Source organism: Pomacea canaliculata, linkage group LG3 (genome assembly GCF_003073045.1).
Source record: "Pomacea canaliculata isolate SZHN2017 linkage group LG3, ASM307304v1, whole genome shotgun sequence".
Taxonomy (NCBI): Eukaryota; Metazoa; Mollusca; class Gastropoda; order Architaenioglossa; family Ampullariidae; genus Pomacea; species Pomacea canaliculata.
The window spans coordinates 23,797,731-23,821,280 of NC_037592.1; the positions used below are offsets into that span (position 1 = coordinate 23,797,731).

A 23,550-nucleotide genomic window follows, 5' to 3' on the forward strand; every position below is an offset into this window, starting at 1 on the left:
AAACAAGGAAATGATTTGTTGGAGAGGCACTTATAAAACTCAACCAGTGACAGGGAATAAAACCTTTCCTTCAATGCATGATCTGATTGAAGGTGTATCAGTTTAAGTTGTAATTCATCAGGTGCATCATCAACATGAACAGAAAAAGGACATGATAATATGTTGAATTTTGATTCCATCTCCTTAAAATCCACAAATCTTCTGTGAAACTCTTCATTCAAACTGTCCAACTGTGCTCTAAATTTTACATGCAGGTGAGCAGGTACTTTTGCCTTTGATAACAAAGAAAAATCTGTGAACTTCCTTCACTTGCCTGCCTTGAAAATAAAGATAACATTCCCGCACTGTCTGGTCATGACCTTCCTAAGTTGGTCAGGCCGCTTCGTAACTCGTGTAACAAAGGGTCCACTGGCTACCGGCGAGACAGTTCAAGGCCGGCCATTACGTACGCAGCAGGCGTGGGAAGGGACTAAGCATAACTTGTTTTCGGTAATATTTTTTTTGTGTGTTGCCAAAGGGCTTCTGCGGGCCGCAGAGAACCACTTGGCGGGCCGCTATTTGCCCACCCCTGCTTTAGAAGATTCTAGCAAGGGGAGAGTGAAGGAATATAACTAACCGTCACTGTCCAGTGCTTCACTTTCCAGGGAGACACGGCGAGTGGAGGCCGCGTCATCCAACGATAAATTTGTATCTCGTGTTTTGTACAATTTATTTGAATTTTAATTTTTTTAACAGATTCCTCTTATTAAATCCTTTTATAACTTATTAAAAGACGCAACAACTGTCTATTGACAACGGGAGCAGATGCCCTCATGCTAAGGATTGTATTCCTGAGATGAAGGCTGCTTGTTCTCTTATAAAGGATCGCTGCTGAGGAAGCTAAGAAAGAGACTTGCAACTATTGTTGAGTAGAACACATTGTACAAACAGTTATCTGCTGTTAAATTATTTTATTTGCATGGCTTACCATAAAATAAATAAAGGATAATGTTTGGTGTGGTAGGAATCTTGAAGAGTGACGATCGCAGGCCCTGCACGCATGCGCATGTGTGTGTGTATGAAGAAGAAAGATAATGTGTATGGGGAGATTCCTCTGTCTTACAAAATGTGAAGAAAAATATCATATCAGTAACAAATGTGGTTTTATGGGTAAATGTGCGGCATTGCTTTCAAGGCCCGCAACTCCGTGTCGTGAGCACCCACTGACCAACGAGTAAAGCGCGCGAGCCGAGAGTTGTCGGTCCTGCTGTGAATGGCGAGCTGCGCACAGAGCATCAGTTGGCGGAGCTCCCACTCCGGTGTACGAGGTGTGATCAATGGCGCAGTAGCTAGTCCCGTGACGCAGGCGTTAGGCAAGAAGAAAACATCAACAACAGTAACAAACACAACAACAGAAGTCAGCGCGAAGTTTTCACGCCTGTTGGGCGACTGGCGCTGGAGCAGACATTGCACACCAGCCTGTATCTGAGGCTAGGGTGGACCAGACTGACAGACTACAGTCCCGGTGGTTCGTGAATACAACCTCTGCTGTGCTGTTGAGAGCATTTGAGGAGAAAGGATGGAGCGCCAGACAAGACTATCAGGACGGTTGACGACAACCCGTTGCCGAACTGCACAGGGAGGGATCAAAGGTTAAGGCACTGACACATCGGTTAGTGAATGTCTTCTTTTGGAAGAGATTTCGTTCGATCATGACACCCTCTTTGGTTCGAAAAAAAACATGCCTGGTCTACGGAAGCTGCAGAGCAGCAGGAACAGAACCCTGAGGTAAGTACATTTCTTATTACTGATAAGACACCCTAGGAAGGCTAACGATGTGGTAGATGCATTGCTTGTTGTTATTTACCAGAGGAAAAATACCACACTGTAGTAAATTAGAGCGAGAAAGAAGGTGTATGTGTAGGGAGGAAATGGTTACATCCATATAGCTTTGTTTTGTTAATTTATACCCAATCGACGAGACAAAGAGGGAAATGAGACAGCTGCTAGAATGACTGACAGTTTTAAAGTCCAGGCCACAATGATGTGGAGTCTGGCGTTACTTTTTAGTGTATAGAACAGGAAAATATCCCATTTTAAAAGAAAATATAGCCTGTATAGAACCCTGTTTAGTCAACATTTTCCCTTCTTTCCTTCTTTCTTTCTCGTATAGATAGGCCAGCAGGCGGAGGAGGGTTCATAGTGTCAGATCCGATGAGAATGTTTCATCGTGCAGAAAAAAAAACTATTCCACACGCTTGCTCCTGTCTTGTCTACCAAAGGTTAAAAGAAAAATGTAAAACTCCTTCCTGTCTGCACTGTTAGGAGTTTAAAATCATTGCCAAAAATTATCCACACACTTCTTTTACGATGTTAGGTATTTAAAAAAGTGTAAAATAAGGTAAGATAATTCATTCTGTGTACTATAGCAGGTGTTCAGAATTAGACTAAACAGCTTTCCTGTCTGTATCCAAGTATAGAAAGAATATGGTTGCGTTACTTGATATTTTTGACTAAAAATTCTCACTTAATCATGTCTTAGAATTCTTTCAAGTGGTTTCTAAAAAAGCCATTTTTAAAGTCATATTATTTAGGGTTGATCGGTTAATCTCACATAAGAACAGCATTTGCACACATTTAAATAAATAAAGACATAAATAAATATCTGTTTCTTTAAAGCCTTTCCCAACACTAAAGGCAGGCTAAAGTGTTTTACACTAGCACCCACACTTACACAAAAGCGTATGAGCACACACCTGTCAGGTTTTTAAACAGTTTTTGAACTGCTTCAAGAAAAAGCCGAGATTCGAATCCACGACACACAAGTCTCACTATTCGGGTGACAGGCCAACAGTCTTTAGCCGCCGTCATACCAACCATCTCAACACACCAAAGCAAGCAAGCAAGCAAGCAAACAAACAAACACACCCACACACGAGTGGGACAATCGCTGTTTTAAGCCCACAGCTCAGGTTACATCAGGGCAGAGCAGTCCAGCCCCACAAACAAATTGGATTGTTGTGTGTGAGTCGTGTCCAGTGGGACAATCTGCTCTCCAGTCAGAACAAAACTGTCCCGACACTACACCAAACCCTCCCCGCCATTGTCGGTGTTAGTTAATCAATAAGACTGTAATAACTCAGTATTTACTTATTAGAAACCTTAATGGATCGAACTCTGACCTCTATTTTTGTGAATATTTGTCGCTCAATACTGATTTTGTAAATAATTTTTCGTGTACGGATTCCATTTGATAATAATATTATATGTACTTTACGAAAGGTGCAATATACAGTGTTTTTCAAAGCGTTCTTAGAAAACGCAGCATTGACCTTGATCCAATTAATAAGAAAATATTGTTAATGTAAAGCCCTCGTTATGCGAGCAACCATTTAAAAAAATAATAAGCGCCATTATCGTTTTTATTATGGAAAGCACTTTATACTTTCTTGTGACCCATTATTTGGTACTCATCTTTGTTCTGACAATAATAACTACCAAGAATCTTGATTATTTGTTTTTAATTGAATCTTATGTCTGCTATCCTTAGCATTCATCTGAGTATTAATTCCTATTACTTATGCTTTGATTACTCAACTTAATGTATTTGAAAGACATTAGGATTTCCTTTAATTTTGTTTAAAAGTGTTTGTCTCCTTATTATAAAGTAAATTTTACGTAAACTAGCCAACAAAATACACTTATTATTTCCACCTTAAATCAGCCTTTCACAAGATTTAGCAGTTCTAATAAGTAGCTACGTCTACAACAATCTTTAAGGAGAACTTGAAACACTAAGCATCTTTGTCACCAAAGAAAAGATCGAAGTTGACAGGCAAAGTCCCACCACCTACAGCACCACCGTTGTGATGGTTTATCGACTTTGACATTATCCTACTTACAAATACTTGCCAGCCTCCTTTCTCTTTTATTTGATCTCTCCCATAATTTAGTCGTTGACAGGAAGTCGATAAAACTCTCAATCCGTATCTGTTATAAATTCTTAAAATTGTCCAGAACATTGTATAAATAGCTCTATACAGTTCGCAAGACGGGAAGGAAGAAGAGTTAATGTCAACTGGGACATTGTAGATAAGTAAACACAGTCCATTGATTTTGGTTCCACTCCACGTAGCAGATGGCAAATGAACTGTTGTGTGTCGGTGGCTTTTCCCTCTGGGCAAGCAATTGTGACTGAGGCCTTGAGATTGGCATTGATTGTAGTACTGGAGGCCAAACTACAATTTACAATCTTCAGGATATACTTCTATGATATTCAACATTAGCTAATGTGGCCTTAATCAGAGAAAAAGGGCAGCAAAGTCAAAGAAAATAAAATATAATAGGAATTGTTAACGCCAGACCTCAGGAACTGCTTGTCTTTATTTTCTAACATCAGTTCTTCTGTGGAATTGTATACTTCTAGGTTGCATGCGTTTTTTTCTGTAAAACAATTCATAATTAATATTTGGTGCCAATATGAAGACTATCTACATGAAATCCTACTTCTGCCATTGGGGACAAAAAGGTTTGCTCTGCCTCGTGGCTTTGCGAACAGTGTCTGGAAATAAGCCCGGAGGCAACAGAGAACTCCATATTGTTGCTGATGGCAAGCAACTGGTCCAGTCGTTTACTAGGATTTCTTGTGATAACATTGATCCTTTGTCAATAAACACCTAAAATAGATGCCTTTGACATTGTTGTATTTACTCCAGTCCATTTTTATCGTGTAGGTTTGTTGGTGACCTAGACCTGATGTGGACCTGATCAGCATCGTGTGGATGTCCATGAGGTGTGAGGAGTCTGTGTGCCAACACTCTACAACTTGTGTTTCGTGCCTGAAAACAATCATTAGCCTGATATGCTCAGCAAGGGTCCTGACAACATCACTTGTTACTAGTTTTATATCCTATTCATGGTATCAGTGTCAGTGGATTTTTGGCAACAACAATTTGAAATCCTGAACTGCCAGTTACGAGACTTCTGCTCTTGTCTCAGATGTCAATAAGATGTAAAGGACGCCATAAAGTTTCCTTGGTAAAGCGGAAAGAATTGGAATTGTTTTGGTGAGAAATGGCAAGAAATGTACTCAGGACAATGGAGCTCAATGTCTTGAAAAGGACGCTGGTGACTTTACTGTGGATGAGTTCGCTGGTGAGGTTGTCAGTGATGCAGCAGACGACAACCAACGCATCACACCTGCTGGGTGAGTACTGAATACTGAATGATTGAAGACTGAAATTTCGTTCTGATGTATTTAATTAAAAATTCTGGCAATGATGTTTTAGCTATGAAGGTGGTAGTAATACTTTTGTTTGTGGGAGAAGATTGTTAATGCAATGTTTTCCACACATCTGTAATGATAAATTCGCGCAATAATCCTGGACAAAGACACTTTACCTGTTTAGAGTGCAATGAACACCTGTGCCCCGTTCTTTGCTTCTGCATGATCCTGACTGATCATTTATTTGTTATAAAAACATGTCACTCGACGAGACAATCGATCAGTGTGAACGAAATTTGACTAAGACTAAGATTTTATTTAGTTTTAAGGAAAGGGGGAGAGAAAAAGAAAGATTTTAGGGTTGTGACACTTAAAGTAATCATTATATTTGGATTTTCAGTAATCCAACCAACCAGCCAATACCCACCCACCAAATAATAAAACCTAAAAAACAAACAAGCAAACTAATAAATGACTGGGTTGATATTCGAAAACTAAACTATTAAAGACGACAAATTGCGTGGTTATTGAAAGTGTAAAGATTTTTATTTGAGTTTATTAGGTACATCGTCTCAAACTTCTAAGCTCTGCGGCGGGCAGGTAAAATACCAAAACCCCAGGCCAGGTTATAGTGATATCACATATTTATAGTTTACAATAAAACTTTGAAACCAGCTTTTCTTTGAAAGCAGCTTCCCCCCGATGCTCTCTAACGACTCCATCAGACATTTTAATGTTAGTTGATATCTTTGTACTGTGTGTTAGAATGTGATGAACTGCGGATTTCTAATGCTATTGTACTTGATAAATTAAATTTCAATCAAATTAACCTAGCCTGAATTTAAACTAATGAAAACAGGTCACTTCACATTTTGTAAGACGGGTCGGTCCTAAAGACCTCCGCGGGCTGTACTTTGCCCTCCTCTGTTCTAAACTATTTCCGTGTAGTGAAGTAGAGGAAAAAATACAGGACGAGTAGACAAGTACATATCGTGTCTGCCTATAGTTATTTGACAGTGTTCGCAAACATTTAATAAACAAAACGACATGCTTTTATGTAATTCCTATTTACTGTGGTAACTATTTTAATTCCTTCATAGCAAACAACCAAATAAAAAAAAACAAATTAAGGAGGAAAACTAGGCAATAAAAATCAATAAACACAAATAAACAAACAGATAAGTCAGATAGATTAAGGCAAATAAAACAAAAAGCAGATAAGAAGCATCAATCATGTGTGGAAATGCATGACTGCCGCACAGACTGTGCGATTCTTGCAAGTGGAAGTACAAAATACTTTGCTGTCATGTTCTGGCGAGGCCGCCCACGGTCATCAACGGATGAAAGGATGATCCGGGCTCCAGAGCTGCTCATCACAAAGCACACAATGAGATGCACGTGCTTCTCGTGTTTGAACTTCTGTTAGCTGTGTGTGCCTGTGCAAAGGGCTCACACCCCACTCTTCTTTGTATGTGTGAGAGAGAGAGGGGTGATCATACATTATCCTTCTTTCTCACTCTCTCACTCACTCTCTCCCTCTCATTCTCTCACTCACTCTCTCACTCAATCTCGTGTAAAGGAACCCGAACAATACCGTGTGCTCGGTATAGACGATCAGTCACCAGTCAAATCATGGGGTATGAGTTGGAAAGGACGGGGATGTGTGGAAGGAGAGAAAGAAAAGCCCGCGGTACCCCATTAACAAGCAAGTGCAGCATAATGTGGGAGGGCGTGGGAGGAGGACTGAGCGCCACAGTGACTATTTATCCTGGCAGCGAGAAATCAATGTCCTTTGTATGATCTGCCGAGAGTTCTGACACACGCGGGCCACCGTAGCGCCGCCAGCAGGTGTTTGTCCACCCTGAACACACAGCTGTGATGCTGTCAGCGACAATTAGTGCCACTTGCAGTTAATTGCTCTCGCACTCAGCTGTTCAGCATGTATTATGCATTGTGCAGCAATAAATATTTTGTCGGTTTAAAGTAACTGTGGCTCCTGTGTTAATTCCGTTATTCACACCGTTATGTAAAAACAAGGTGAGAGGTCAACTGAGCAGAAGTGGAAACATGGCCTTGAGGGCGAGGGGAGGAGACCTACAGTTTATGTATACACACAACATGTAAACATTTTGTTCCCAAAGATGGACAAACAAGAGAAATTAAAAGAGCAAGAGAGGAGAGAAATAGATCGACATGATGCTGATGATGATGATAGTGAGGAGGAGGAGGAGCAGGATGATAATGAGGAGGATGACGATTGCGCTGTATTTTATCTAGATACAAGTGTTTCAGCACGGTTTAACAATAACACAGATAAAAAAATTACAAATAACATGGAGAATGGATATTAAGTAAAATCGAAATAAAAACAAAAAAATTTCCTTTATTTAATAATATATTGAGACAGCGATCTCAAGTCCAAAAATTGTGAACTTGATGGACGGTCAGAGAAGACAGACTAGAGTTTGGCCCATAAAACCGGATTCTTAGGATGTCCTTTGAAGTAGACAGTTGAATCCGACAGTAGACTTCTGCGTAAATATTAAAAAAAGTTCAATAATTAAATAAAAATCTGAATTAAAGTGATATAAGTGATGATACGTATTTTTACGATACACATGCAAATAAATAGAACTTGTCACTTCTATAACTAGAAACATCAACATATCGAGTCATCACACAAATATTAAACATGTCGGCAAGCTCTGTACACACTCGATATCGCCGCTGTGTTAGTGATGAGGTGAGATGTAACACTTATACAATTAATGATGAGGTGGTGTACACTGAATGTAGTCTCAGTCTCCTTGTTTGTCAACCTCACTCTCCAGGTATTCTTCCGCCTCTACAAGATGAGCAGACGACGGCTATTTTACGCAATATTTCAGACGACAAATTCAGCTTCTATGTTGTCAACATATCTGTTCCGGAAAAACAAACATTGCAGAGTTATGCAGACGGTGAGTTCTGACGTCACTTCCTGTGTGTTATCATCTCACGTCATGTGTCTGTGAAGCTAGTAAACACAACCCTTGATCGCCTTTGTCTGTCTGTGCAGTTTTCCATAAAAACCCATAAAATCCTGCTCTCCCTGATTTTCAGTCAGAAAAATACATCATACCTTTGATCTCTGTGAACAGTTAGCAACAAAACAAAACAAAAATGATCTTGATCTGCATGCCTTCACCATTCTTTTTTCTCTCCTCTTCTCCTTTCCTATTCTATTTTCCCTTTTTTATTCTTTCTTCTTCTTCTTATCTCTTTTTATTGTTTCTTCTCCTCCTCCTTTTTCTAGCCTTTCCATTTTCTCATCATCATCGTTATTATTATTATTTAGTAGTTCGCTTGTCACTATAAAGCTAGTCTTTCCTTCGGAAAAGAGGCGAAATGTAAATATTGTTCGTATCATCTTGTACTTACCTTCATCCCAACGCTCCTCTGCTCCACATTAGCTGTATGTCGGATGTTCTCCCAGTTTTCAATCTTACACCATGAAGACAAAGCTAATGTAACGCTGATGTTGTTGCTGGTAGTGTTGATGGTGCTGTGGTGTGGAGAAGGAAAAGCTAGTGATGAGATATCGGTGATAGTGATGACAGCTTTGATAGTGATGATGACAGCGCCGACTGTTTCTTTCAGCTGTGCACGAGGTGCAGCGAAGAAAAATCACTGCCTTGGTGGGGCCGTATCACCCCCAGTACTATGTGGCCTGCCGCCACCTCAATGTACCCTACCTTGTGACATCACAGCTCCCCGAGGACATAGTACCCGGACCGCTCCTCGTCGAGCTGTTCCCCAACGCCGTGACGTTTGGCAAATCTGTTAGTGACGTCATCAGCTTCTACCACTACACCAAAGTCGCCGTCGTGTACGACTCCTGGGCAGGTAAGAATGGATGTGTGACGTCACGTGTCTGGCAAGGTGCTTTGCTTCCTTCTCCCTGTTTAAACCCTCGTTCTGGTACCTGGCACTAACCACATCCCACTGCTACTTTCACTCCTAAAAACTAACCGCCAGTCCCTACTGGGCTCTGTGTTCAAACCCACAAGCTGCCACACAGGTAAGGCGACGATGTCTCAGTATTTTGAATGTCTTGCCCCTGGTAATGTATTTTCGTATTTTTCATTGACTTACAATGTATATTTTTGGTTTTCTTACTTTATTTTCAAAACTGGTCAGGTAGGTGCCAATCGGTTAATGTTCTTTTCTGGCTTAGATGACATTACAAAGGATACAGTGGATTCATGTTGGCTTCAGTGTGCAAGGGATCTGTCCAGTAGTTGTAGATCAGTGGTTGCTGGGGATGTTTGCGGCATAGCGGTCACACTTCAAAGAATTTTTCTCACCGTCTAGCAGCACTGTCGTTTCAGTTCCCGACTGCCTGTCCCATTATCTAAACAAAGAACCGTATAAACATTTAATAAGCTGTTGATTGAAAACTATAGACTGAGTACATGTATGACACAAAGACATTGAAGGAAGCTGTTTCGTCTCGCTGAATCATGAAAAATGTAAATTGTGCAAAAATTGGGATAAATTGGGGTAAAACAGACCTCTATAATTATACATAAAGGCTGTCACAATTAACTGCCACTGTGTTAGCAGCTTCAGTAGAAATGCAGTGTTAGAAGCTGTTTTGCCTACTGGACAAGTCACGTGGCTCTGACGTCCTCAACTGCCATAACTTGAAAAAGTCATTCAATGAAGATGCAAGCAAAAGATGGCGCTGCTAGTTTGAATGAGTTCAGCTTGCATTGGGTCGGCCAGCAACATCCGGTGTGATCTGACCTTTGGAGGAAAATAAATGCTGAGAACGGTGAACGAATTCCGGGGATGCAGAGCATGTAAATGTAGGATATATATCTGGCTATATATTTACAACATTGAGATAACTCTGCTTTATGAAGTTTTTGTCAGAAAAATGGTAAAGGATAGCATTTGTGGGGCAGCGTGCTCTTCGTTTTAGTCCCCAGCAAGAGTCTCAATTTGTGAAAGGCATGACACGTATTCCTCCTCTCTTATACTAGTTTGATAATTTTTTTCTTGGTATTCGATCAAATGCATACCAAAAACATACCATAGTTAAGAGTTCTCAAGGATTTTCTTCCTTTTTGTATTTTTCCTCGGCATTAGAGGGTCTCTGACGACTACCCTTTGTCTCACCTTAAAGCACATTTCACTGAGACATTTCACGAGGTGCTTTATCTTAAAAATAAATCGCCGATGTTTTCAGTCACATGATTTCAATCTGTGGACAGGTGCTGCAGTTCTGGAGCAGCTGTTGATGAAGTCGTCGATGGAGGTGACGGCGTATCGCGTGCAGCAAAACCGACTGAAGCCAGTCCGTGACGCCCTCAAGTCCATGCGTGACCAGTACTTTGATGTCTACGTGTCTGTCCTGAGCCCCAACACCACCAACTACGTCATGAATCAGGTCAGTCCCCACGTGATCCTCCTCAGCATCATCTTCATCATCCATTCATTTTATCACCATTACCTTCACTACAAACATATGTGAAATTTTGTTTTTTAAAACTGTTTTTCCCTTTGTAGATAAAACAAACACAGTAAAATTGTCTGTGTTTTTTTTTTATTCTAGATGATTACGTACATAAACCAAGAATTAAAATCCTGTGAAAAATATAATTACTTTGAAAACATATTTTTTTGTATTTTTACTTTTGCAGGCATTATCACTCAGCATGTTTTCGCCGGCGTATAAATGGATTCTTGTAAACACGGTAAGCAACAATTTTTTTTTTACATTTTGTCTTGAAATCAGTGTATCCTAATACAGCCAGCTTGTCCACTCTGTATGTCCGGCCTGTACGTGAAGGACTTGGCTAACAAGTGTCTTATCCTATTACCTGCATTTTCTTGCAACCAGCAATAAGACAAGTCGTTAACTGATTGTCTCTTTTAAAAAACTCTACAGCTGCGTGTCAAGGTATATTATTATCCCATTTCTACCAGAATCTAAGGATTTAATGAACATTTATCTTGTAATGCTGAGAAAGGGTCACGTGACTTCTTTGTGTTTTAAATGTTCGAGAAGAGCAGAGACATTAAGGGCTGTGTAGCGGATGGACAAGAGTGTGATACTCACACTTTTTCAGTCTGGCCAGTGCGCTGAATCGTTGTGACAATGTCGACAGGAAGCGGAAATGACGCTGTGAAAACTGCATCCGTCTTACCGGAAATCAGGCCGACAGCGAAGATGAATGGTTGTGAAAGTTATGCGCTGTGTCCTACTTGGGTGACCTGTCGCAGGGTTCACTTAGGAACCCATAGTCAAAAGCACTGCAAAATCGCTTCAAAGCTTGCTGCTGAAGTTAAGAAATGATGAAGCTCTTCAACTCGGTCATCAACATTTACATGCAAAGATAGTGATGGCAGGAGATGAAAACCACTGAAGGCGAATTGAAACTCCAGGACCGCCCTGCCCGTGTGAGAGAGAATGGATGCTGATGTATGTGAATGCTGGAACAGCTGTCCTCCATGCAATAATAATATCGAATTAATTCCCATTAAGTCTCAGTGTTTCTCCCTCAAAAATAAATTTTCATTAAAAACAACCCTCAAATCATAAGCCTTACCTGGACGAGTTCGGGCTGGAAAAGTACGTGGACACGAGGGCGAACATCACTGTGCTGCGGCTGATGATGGACTTCCACTCACAGCTGTGCCAGCTGCAGGCCGGCGACATCAGCCTCAAGCGGGCAGTCCTACACGATGCGGCGCAGGTCTACAGGTTCCGGACGATGAACCACCATGGCGAGGTGCGCTGTCAGATGAAGCAACCAACAAAGAGGTGAATAAAGGGCAGGGTAGGGTTGGGTCGGTGGTCTTACAACTTTATTCTTTCTTCTCTCTATTTCCCTTATTTTAGCCCCTTTCCCTAATCACTGAAATTTCCTCTAATCATCTTTATTGTTGTATTAACACATTAACACCGTTATTAAAGTAATGTGTTCGACCTGTTTGATGTTCTAAAGTCGCATAAAAATTAGTGTGAATTGGTCTTGCTGACGAATTTCTTTTCTCTTATCAGTTGAGGGTCGACGGCTGCACCGGCTGTTTAGAGTTTGATTCCTTCGGGAAGACGACAAGAAAGTTTTCTTCAGATCATGAGCCTACAGGGATATCGCAAAGGCGAGGTAGGTATTTGAGAGAACTTATGGTCTGAACACTTTTAGTCTATATTTTAATCCTCGTTGTTTGCACTTTTTAAAATATATGTACACTCTTCTATAATTTTTCTATACTCTTCTATAATTTCTTACTGCTTTTTTGTAATATCACAGAGGGAGAAAGGACAGATGTTTAGCAGAAGTAAAAAAAAATATAACACGTTAAATATAATGCAGATTTCACAATTGAACTGTTCTTTAAAACCAAAAAAAAAAACGTTTGCAAACGGTTCTAAATTCATTTTAAGTGAAATTTTATAAATAAAACTCATCGTAAGACTATGAACATGGTGGTTTGACTTTAAGCTGCCTTCTGGCTGCTGATATTTTTTAAAATTAATTTTAACCAAATAAGCATGGACTGCAAATGTGACCCATGAATAAATCGGTCGGTAATCCAATTTATTCTACATGCAAATTTTGATGGATTCCTTAATACTTGTATTAATGCAGCATAATGTTGCAAGAAGTCCTCCTCACTACCCCGAAGTATACAGAGAAATATATATATACAGATTAACAAATAAAGACAGAAGTCATTGAAACATTCTGCTGTTGTTATGTTGTCTCCTTCTGTGACATATTCAACTACTATTGTTAGTTTAACTGGTTTCAGGGACTTTTTTTTATTGCCTTACACTTCGTCGTCCAGTTTGAGTAGTTTGCACTGACAAGTCTGTATGCCCTACCCTCACATTTCACAGCCTGTTTCTCGTGTTTCCTCTAAAGTTATCAAAGCTTAGCGAGTCTGCACCTCGTGGTAGACAGCCACACTGAGATAACTGCCCTAGGAGCTGCACCTGGAATATTTCACACTGCAAAATATAAAACTTGCACGTGTGATAATTGTCTGCTAGTCATTGTTCACAAAATCTATTATTATTTACTAAACTACGCATTCTACGGTTATTCTAATATTATAAACATTTATAGAGAGTAAAATAATTTCTTGGTAAATCGAAGCTCACATCTTATCATAACTGATGCGATGAAATTCAATTATATTTTCCAAAAAATTCTATTTAGTGTTGAGATTATTCACAAGATTAACCCATTTACCTCGCTGAACTGCAAAAAAAAAAAAATAAAATAAAAAAAAATAAATAAAAATAAAAAAAGAGTCCAGGACAAAGCTTTCCAAAGGGCAGTTGTCAATATTTAGTCGTTTAAATTGTGCAAACAGTTTTTTTTTTCTCTTTCCCAACACGTGATTTTGTTCTGGGAATCCCAAATTGACAGCATCCGTTGCAATGCTCTCTGTATCTGTGATCTCACGAATTCACTTCCTGTGCCTTTCCTTGACCCCACTCTAAAGGTTACTGACGAGGAAATTGAGTTTTGGGACAAGCAGCGCAAGGTCAAAGGTCAGGCGCTCGCCAAGGAGACGTTGCGCAGACAACTGGTTTGTATTTGGAGGTGCAGTTCCTCAACCGAAAGTTATCCCAGCTCCCCGCTGTGTCATCATGCAGCCTCTTTGCTTACTGTGTGTCTTTGCCTTCTCTTGCCATCTGCGGTGACACAGTGCGCCCCCTTGCGATGTCTTTCTGTATCTAGTCCGCCATCAGCTGTAGGAGACAGTAGTGCTTTGTCCTTCCTAGGCTTTACTTTTTCTTACTCTCTCTCTCTTGCTGTATGCCTTCCAGACTTTGCTCTGTGTACAACTGAAAACACTTGTCAGAAGCAGTTTGAGAACAGTGTCAACAAGATGATTGTCGTGCTTTGTGTATCAGACTGTGAGAATGCTGAACTCACAGAGCAACTCACAACCCTGGTCTGATTACTGCGCAAAAAAGACAAAGATTACTCACAAAGAGGACAAGCATCTACATGGAAGCTGTTCTCAGACTGCCTGAAAAAACCATGTAAACTACATTAAAAAAAAAAACGAATATTTACTCCCGTATCTACTGTAGAAACTTTTTGCTGCCAAGTCAAACCCTTTAACGGTCTTTTTTATTTGGCAGTAGAGACGATCCCAGAATGCAGACAAAGACTCAAAACTGAAACATAAACATTTTAAGCTGATGTGTTATCTGCTGTTTGCTTCTTGAAGCTAAGCATTATCCAATGCCCACGCAGTTATCGTAAGGCTGTTACATAGAGGAAGATGTTCTTTATGTGGACAGTGGCTTTTTTCTCCTGCATGAACCTTTATTGCTTGATGCTATCATATTTCATCACTGCTGCACATTTAGCAGGCTAGATATTTTAAGTGTTTAATATACCTTTTTAACCATAGGTAGTTATTTATTTGTTGTTGATTAACATTTTTTTCCTTCATTCCACATTTCCCGCAAAAAGTAATTAGCTACTTGCTTTTGTTTCCTGTTTCGTCAATGTGTTTGGCTTGTGTGTTCACTTACAATATAGCATTTGCTTGTGCATTTTCATGTTAGTTTAGTCCATTTTGTTCATAAAGCTAAAAAGTTAGTTTCTGGAAAGGCTCATGAACAGGGTTGGCAACAATGATTACACGAGGACGTCTTGACAAAAATAGACTGATAACGGTTGTCATGGTTTGTGCATTTCCTCCTATATCTTTGATTATGGACAATAAATACCTTCTTCTCTCCTGATTGCTGGGAAAATACAGTAAAAATAATTGTTTGACCACACCAATACCTGTCGCTTATTCACGCCTTGCGACTTCGTCAGAGCGGAACGTGGCGAAGTTCACCTCTTGACCTCGTGCGGCGCGTGGTCCCGTCAAAGTCCTACAGTTACGTCACCCGACAGCAGGTCTTCGGGGAGGAGCCACTGAGAATCACCACCTTAATAGTAAGTAGGTCAGTTCGTAAGTTAGGGGCTTTATCTATTGGAAAAAAGCATTATCTGCGAAGATGGGAGAGGGAGGACAACTTTTACACACACAACGTCCATTTTTATAAAAAAAAATCACGTCTTCTTGTGAAATGAATCCGTTGGTACGGGGTACAACTGCAAGATGGTCTTGATTATGGTTTCTCTGGAAGGTTAACAGAAAATCCTTTACTACCGCAGACTATGACGTCTTTGCCCTTGACCCAAGAATCCTCCATCCACCAACTTGAGCTCTCGTCCATGTCTCAGAACTCAATCTGTAAACGCGATCTTGTCCTCACTCACAGGAGCCGCCATTCGTGCAGTATCGGGGGGACACCAAGGGTTGGCGCGAGCCAGGCATCGTAGAGGCGACTACAGGCAAGGAGCTGGAGGGCATGTGTCTGGACATCCTCAAGGAGATGTCTCAGCTTCTGGGTTTTACCTTCAACGTGTCCTTAGTCCCAGACGGCAAGTACGGGTCACTCAAACCCACAGGGTGGACTGGCATGGTGGGACAGCTGTTGAATGATGTAAGTGATGTGTACACCCAATTCGCTCTTTCTCTGTTAAGTCACGTGATAATCGTGGTAGGAAAGTGGTAGTGATGTTATTTACGATCTGATGGCTAATTATAGACTAAAACAATAGCTAAAAGACAGTCGTTTGTAAAAGTGTGAAATAATTTTACCTGAGGACGCTTCCCTTTCGCCATCCAGATTTTTGGATTTCCCAACTTTTTTTAAAGATTAGAGATATCAAAGCATCAAAACCTGAAAGTGAAGGCAGGACTGACTTTTACTAAAACTTTTTGCTCTAAGAAGTTAAAAAAAAAACAGCCATTTTGTGCGCGTCCAACCCCTGATGAGACTAACTTAACTTCTGTTTGTCCCACGCCGTCCAGAAAGCCGACATCGCGCTGGCACCGTTCCAGATGTCGGCGTCGCGGTCGTCAGCCGTCGACTTCACCAAACCCTTCATGACGAAAGGGACGACTGTGGTGGTGAGGCGGCCCGAGCAACACATCTGGGTCTTCCAGTTCCTCTCACCTCTCTCCAAAGTCGTCTGGTCCGCCATCTTCCTCGCCTTCGCCATCGTCAGTCTGGTTCTCTTCGGGGTCAGTCGCGTCAACTCCGACAGGTGAGAGCGAGAGAGAAATGAGAAAGGGATGGATAAAGAAAATATGTTAGCAGAGAGAGTGAGAGATGAGTGCGGGAAGAAGAGACATGAAGGAAGCTAAGAAAGAGAGGAAGAAGAAATAAAGGATTGACAACAAAAGCAATGACTGCCAAGAGAGTGAAGTTAGAGAGAAAGCAGAGAGGGAAGAAGAGAGAAAAGATTATATTAGAGAGAAAAAGAGCAGAAAGAAAATGAAAAGGAAAGAAAGAAAAGAATAATAAATAATGGACACCAAAATGGCTTAAAAAATGTTAGGGAATTCTGAGTCGAATAACGACACATTATTTCTTTCTTTACCTGTCACGCGTTCAAACAGTTTCTACCTAACACGTCAACATGACAGTTTTATACCTCTACAACAAATCAAGGTTCAACGAAATTTGTTTTCTTTTGGGATTCAGAAAAGCTCAGTACACGAGTAACTTGCTGGAGAGCTTCTGGTACATCTGGGGCACCCTCCTGAGGGGGTCTCTGAGTGGCTCGCCATACGCCATCTCCTCCCGCATCGTCAGCTCCGCCTGGTGGTTCTTCTGCCTCATCGTCACCTCCATCTACACTGCCAACCTCGCTGCTTTCCTCACAATCACCATTGGAGATGCAGGTTGGTGTGGGTGATGACCATTTTTACAGACATCTGTTAAGCTTAGTCAAATATGTTTAAAGTCAGGTGACATGCGCACTACCAGGCACTTCACATCTGTCTGTGGTCGTTTCTACATTTTAGTATACTACTTGCGTGATGTGTGCGTGCGTGCGCGTGTACGTACGTCGTCTCCTTGAGTATAAGCCGAGAGGGTGAGAACACGGGGAGAGAACTGGAGCAATGAGGTCCACTGTTGCAACAAATGTTCAGGTTACCATTAATATTAAAGTCGGAAAATCACATTTCTATTATCATAATGATTTTTCTCCTACCCCTTGCTTATGCCACCCTCTCCCCGTCCCTCCATCCCATTCCCTTGATTGTCGCAAGATGGCTCTCCACTCGCGCGAGTCGTCATCTGCATGAAACGTGCGACCATAACGGCAATCGAGGACAGGAATACACAAGTAACTCTACATCGATGAAAGCATCTGCATCGTTCAGTGCGGGTGAACAAATACAAATATCAAGCGGTGCTAATCTGGTCATCTGATGCCCGTTACCCTCGGCTGTTTCGGGAAGATTCCTGGCGTCCGTGCATCGTAGCAGGTCAGAGGTTGCACACTGTCAGCTCTAGAAGCGGTTCATCAGGATTAGGATGAAGGTTTGGGGGCCTCGGACACGGTGCTGCATGTCATGGAATTGTGGGCTTGATTTCCTGGAGAGGATGAGGCTCATCTGCAGCTTGATGCACTGAGAGAATAGAGGAAGGAATCGGGCTCGAGCTTTCAGAGCAGGGTTCCCAGGTCCTTGCAAGGTCCTTTTAAGTCCTTTTATATTGAATTTTCGCCGAAAGGCCTTTTAAGTCCTTTTATTTGCCATGCGGTCCTTTTAAATTCTCACACAGGTCCTTACATTTTCTCTGTGACCCTTTTAAGTCCTTTTATCGATAAAATATTACCACAAATTTATTTCCGGAGTAGACTTTGGAGCAAAATACCGACGATTTTTCGCCGCATGTTTGGTCTACACATCTGTACAACACTAGTTCCCTTCCGTATTCGCAAAAAACACTCTTTTTTCAAAAGGTCTTTAGAAACTTACTCTTTCTTGAACTTTGATCTTCTAGTACTACTGTGCATAGCTCTATTTCTCTCTCTCTTCCCGTTAGAGTGTGTGTGAGAGAGAGACACGTGAACTGACTTTTGTATTACACCAAAGAATGGCTTTCAGGTTTTGCAATTATTATTACTTAGATTTCTAGAAAACTTGGAACATTAACGGTGTATGTTATCAGCGCGCTAAGGACACTTTTTAAGTTATCTAATCTCAATATGGCAGACAGGCATCAAAATTAACTCTTTGATTATTTATTACTAGAAATACATGTATTTGAGAACATAGAGAAGACCACAGATTCATAAATAATACATCTTTCCGACCACACAAGAGAAAAACTTAAGCATTGATGACTGTCACTTAGGTCCTTACGAATGCATGAAAGGTCCTTTTAAGGTCCTTTTTTGGCACCATCCCTGATCCCTGGGAACCCTGTCAGAGATCACGTGACCGGCGACCTAAAGCAGGGATGCGGGCGTGCGTGTAGCCGGGCAAACTATTTTATCACTATTTTATTATGATCTGAAATACTGAAGGTCAGAGTAAACGACAGGTCTTTTTATACATGATTATTTTACAGCCAACTCACTTTTTTCTCTTTTATTGTTTCATTTTAATTAGTCATGCTCTCTTTTTCTACTATTTTTGGCCAACCTAGGCATAGAATCAGCCGCTGACCTGGCCAGCCAGAATTATTATGATTACGGCACAGTGGAGGGCTCGCAGACAGAAACTTTCTTCAACCACACCCGAATGCCGAGCTATGCCCAGATGTGGGCCTACATGTCCACCCTCTCACCTGGCTCCAGGGTTCGCAGGGTGGAGGACGGATTCAAGGTAAACTTCTGACAGCCAGGTAGACAAACACGCACAAATAGGGCAGACAAGCTGACAGAATACTAACCACACCAAAAAAAATAAAATAAAATAAAAAAAATAAAAACAAAAACAAAAACCGAGGCTCAGAAAGGTGGACCGTGGGAAGACAGCCGGACAGAACAGAAAGGAGATATCGTTTATGGGCGTGAAGAGGTCGTAGGTTCGCAGAATATATACAGAGCGTGTACCAATATGTCATTGCCCTTATAATAGTAATTATAATGATGATAATAATAATTTGTGATTTATATCGCGAATAATTACGCTCACAAACGTGCATGCTCAGGGTTTAAGGCAAGTAAAAATAGAATACAAAGGATGGAAGAAGAAGCAAGTCTGCAGACAAATAACGAAAGACAAACAGAATACACTATTAGGAATCAGGCAAAAAGCAATAATGATGAAGAGTGTCATAAATCTTTGTAGAAAGAGGAGCAGGCGGGCTAGTAGTAAATTACAATCACAACTATTGACAGCTGCGTTGATCAGTAAGGAGTAATGTTCAGGGAACAGATGTGTGTAGTGCACATTTAAAGGACTCGATCGTGGGTAGATGCCGATTTTAAAAGTTAGAAGCACAGTATATATAAATATGTATGTTTCGTGTGTGTGTGTGTGGCGGGGTGTACTACGTGAATCTGTGTGTATTCGTACTTGTGTGGATACGTGTGACTGTGTGTATACAAAGCGAGCAAGGGAAGGTCGATACGCCTTCATCTGGGACACGCCGACCATACGCACGAGATCTCCAACGACTGCAACCTGATGGAGGTCGGCTCCTCCTTCGACAACAAGGGCTACGGTTCGCCTTCCAGAAACACGCGCCGTACTCCGAGCGTCTGTCGTGGGCGCTGCTGAAGCTCAACGATGCCGGCATCTTGTACAGGCTGGAGAGAAAGTGGGTTTGTCACCGGCTCTGTTCTTTGTCTAATTGTTGCCATGTTGTTTACATCATCGCCTTTCTAAAAATGTCGATAAGAAGATGCAGTTGGGAGCATCAGCCATCTTAAGAAAAGTGTGGATCCGTAGCCTTGCTTGTTGTCGTGATCCGTTTCACCTGAACCTAATTTGACCTGACAATTCTCACATTCACATGACTGCAGATGGTGGCGACCGCAGTTCTGTCCCAATCAAGTCCAAAGCGCCAAGACAAAATCCTTGGACTTGGAGACAGTCTCTGGAATGTACCTCGTTATCCTGGGTGGAATCGTCATTTCCGCCATCTTGTGTCTGGCGCAATACTGTCTGGCCAAGGACGCATCAAAAAGGTGAGAACGCAGGTGAAAGTGAGAGGTCTTTGGTGTCAACATGAGTTAGACTGCTTGTAGGTAAAATTCAGGCTCTTGGCTATCATTTTCAGCAGTAAAAGTGTTTAAGTGAATGGATGAAAGTATCTGATGTCCTTCACAGTGCCGTAAAAACATTGCATGATGAAGAGCCATGTCGTGTTGACTGTGTGGAGAAACGCTTTCATTGGCTCCATTGTTTGATGCATGCTGACATTTGTTTTGAAGCTTCAAACATTTTGAAAATCAGTAAATTTGAATGAAAAGCTCTTATAGAGATTATTTTAAGCGAGTTTTGGCTTGTTACAGCGACGTGCAGCGGACGACGAGGACGAGGATGAGAAGACACGTAACCCGGGCATAAAAGTCAAAGCGACGGTGTGGTCAAGGCAGGTGAGGACCTTCAGGTGTTTCAAAACCACTCGTCCCTCACCTTTCGCACTTTGTCGCCCTCCGAGTGGTCATAACTGCGCGGCCACGTCACGTGTCTGCAATGCAAATATTTGGACCTACCTGACCAGGTGATGACCTCTAGGCGCCGGAAAGAAGATGCCTTTCCCCTTCCCCTCCCGCTTCCATCCGCCAAGTGCCATCATCTACCAGGTGCTGGATGTCAGAGGAGTGCTGCCCGGTGCTTGCAAATGTCCGGCATCAGTTGTTGGAAAGATGTGCTGACTGCTGGGGATACCTGAGGATACCTTCAGACTAATGCCTTGCTGAATGGGCATTTGAAGACTTTGATTCTTTAGCTAAGCAGGTGTGAAGTGCCATTTGTGAGCGAGGGCTGTCAGGCAGCGATGATCGGAAGTTCTGGTGCGGACCAAAAGTCAACGAAAGATGTGGGAAATGTAGGAAAGACTCAGCAAGACACAGCTGTGGGACAAGTGTTGTTCCTGGACACTGCAGACCCGCTCATCGCTGTGACAGGGTCAGAAGGAGTTGGACTGTGGCGCCAGACATGACATTTTCTTAATATGTTTGTCCAGAATCTTCCTTCCGACCGGTTTCTCTGGACTGTATCTGCTTGTGAGCGTACTTGAAGTCCCGTTGATTACATGATATTAGTTGATATTACAATTTGTAAAATTAAAAACTAACACTTTTTTGCGACTGTGCAGTTACTAATTACAAACAACAGACACCGAAGACAAGCGACAACAACAACAGCCACAACATATGACAGAGGACCGGCTTTGAGGCCACCAGTTCTGACGTCACCATTGTAACTGTGTTCATGCAACAGTCTCAGAGTAACCTGTACACACAACTTCTTGAAACTGATAAAAGACAAGTAACATCGTTAGAGGGATGTTTTCACTGGCTCTGACTTGCAAGCAAGCAGTCCATGTCTGTCTTTCTGACATTCTTTCTTTGTTTGTCTGTTCGTCCGGTACTCCTCTGTCTACCCAACCCGACTATGCAATGTTCCCTTTTGTTTGGTCACGTGATCGTCTTACCAATGTTAAAAGCATGTGACCTCTACCATTAATAATAGATAATGATAGTTTCGGCTTTCATCCTGGTAACTCCCAGAAAATTCAGGAGCTGCAATCGTTAATGTCTTGTAAATAAAAATATTGATGACATTTTTATGAGAGTGGAATGAATACCCAATTTTGGTGTGCTATTTATAGCAGCGCTTGTAACACTTTGTTGCATTATTTATCAGGCTTGCGAAATATTGCAGGTAAAATCATCATCACGATTGTCTGGTTGGGAGGGGGATATATTGAATCGTTCTTTCCCATTTTTTATTTCTTCTTTCTCTTTCTCTTTCAGTCACATCACAGACATATGTACACAGACAGTAAATGCACGTGCGCTTGCAAACATGCACATACAACATACTTTTTCAAAACATATCTATTTACGTGAATTTAGATAACTTTCTTATTTATGAGGTTACATTCAGAAAATCGTCCACCTATTAAAATGTTTTTATGTGTTTCTGTTTTCTTCTCCTTCACTGTTTGTGGGGCTAGTGAATTTATGCTATTCGTTCCACGTGTCTGTTCTACAAACCAAAGTACACAAGTCGTTATATATTACACCAGGTAACCACTGTAACCCGGGTAACTCTGTGTACCCTAATACTTTCCGTAGGTCAGTGGTTAAGGGAGGGTCGACAAGGGTCAAAGAGAGTGGTTAGGGAGGTGAATTTGTTGTCTTCATCCCACTTCGTTCTTCCATTTGGAACAACGATTTCCTCGTCTCTCCACTCACTGTTTATGCAAGGTTACCGGTGGATGATGTTTATCGTGTAGATTCCAAACAAACAAACAAGCAAACAAACAAACAAACGAACGAACAAACAAACAAACAACCAAACAAACAGCTCGTCTAAGACAATCCTCATGCTGCATGCAAATATGCAGTTGATTACCAGTGTTGTGTTTGATAGTACATTACATATATTTAATGGCATTTCACTAGTGGGTTGTAGATTGTTTTCATCAACTGACCAAACATTACTCAACGAGTCAAAGACATTTGGATCATTTTTAACTCATCACCTGCTTAGTACGTATGTTTATGAGTATTTATATGTATGTTGAACTGAATGTATGCAGACGAATGTGTTTGTGCGTGCGGCGGTATTGCCTGAAACCCTAACTGTAACGGTCAGACATTTTTGATGATTATTGAATAATATTGATATTGTACATGATTACTCGGATGGTAGCAGAACTAGTGGTTCTCCGACAATTCTCGTTTCTTGTTTTGACGTATCTTGTGGAATACTTCTTCCGCCTGGATGATCACGGACCTGTCTCAGACCTGTATGATGTATAACCCAATAAAGCAATAATAACCTTTGAGTTTTAGTCTTCAACTTTCTTTTGTTTCTTTTGTTATTAATTTCATCAACGCTTCCAAAGCCACACGCGGACAGGTGTTGCAGGATGACATCGTGCACCTGAACACCTAGACCATCAAAGGCGAATATTTAGATGATAATAGCCTCAGTATCAAAGCGGGTCAGGTGCTAAAGTCCACGTGTTTCTCTCTGCTGTCGGCGATGACCACCCGTATGACGCCACCCGTGGCCCAGGCGCCGAGGGAGCTGTAACCGAGGGCCCGGCAGCCAGCGACATCCATAGTCAATTAGCGAAACTAGATTAGGAGAGGCAGTGATTGAGATCAATGGCCGACACCATGAGTGAACCAGGCTCCGGGTGACACGAGCCCTCGAGTCGGACTCCAGTTGTTGGGACGTGCATCACGTAATGACGTGCCGCCCACGTAACCCGGGGGGAACGTTTACCTGACACACAGCCATACAGTATTCATGTCGTCAGAACACCCCGAAAT

The 23,550-nt window shown here is 41.6% G+C and overlaps 1 protein-coding gene across 1 annotated transcript; it reads left to right on the top strand.

The window, feature by feature from the left end:
* The first annotated feature begins 1,223 nt into the window (after positions 1-1,223).
* Positions 1,224-23,057, top strand: LOC112559920 (glutamate receptor ionotropic, kainate 1-like). Its single transcript, XM_025231412.1, is given in 19 exon segments — positions 1,224-1,767; positions 4,713-5,185; positions 8,035-8,163; positions 8,843-9,088; positions 10,462-10,637; positions 10,891-10,942; positions 11,795-12,030; positions 12,255-12,299; positions 12,301-12,360; positions 15,049-15,171; positions 15,501-15,725; positions 16,097-16,332; positions 16,773-16,972; positions 18,732-18,910; positions 19,641-19,686; positions 19,689-19,751; positions 19,754-19,850; positions 20,056-20,220; positions 20,548-23,057. Coding segments are annotated over 18 exon segments (2,466 nt in total). The 5' UTR covers positions 1,224-1,767; positions 4,713-5,052; the 3' UTR covers positions 20,603-23,057.
* Positions 23,058-23,550: the final 493 nt, after the last annotated feature.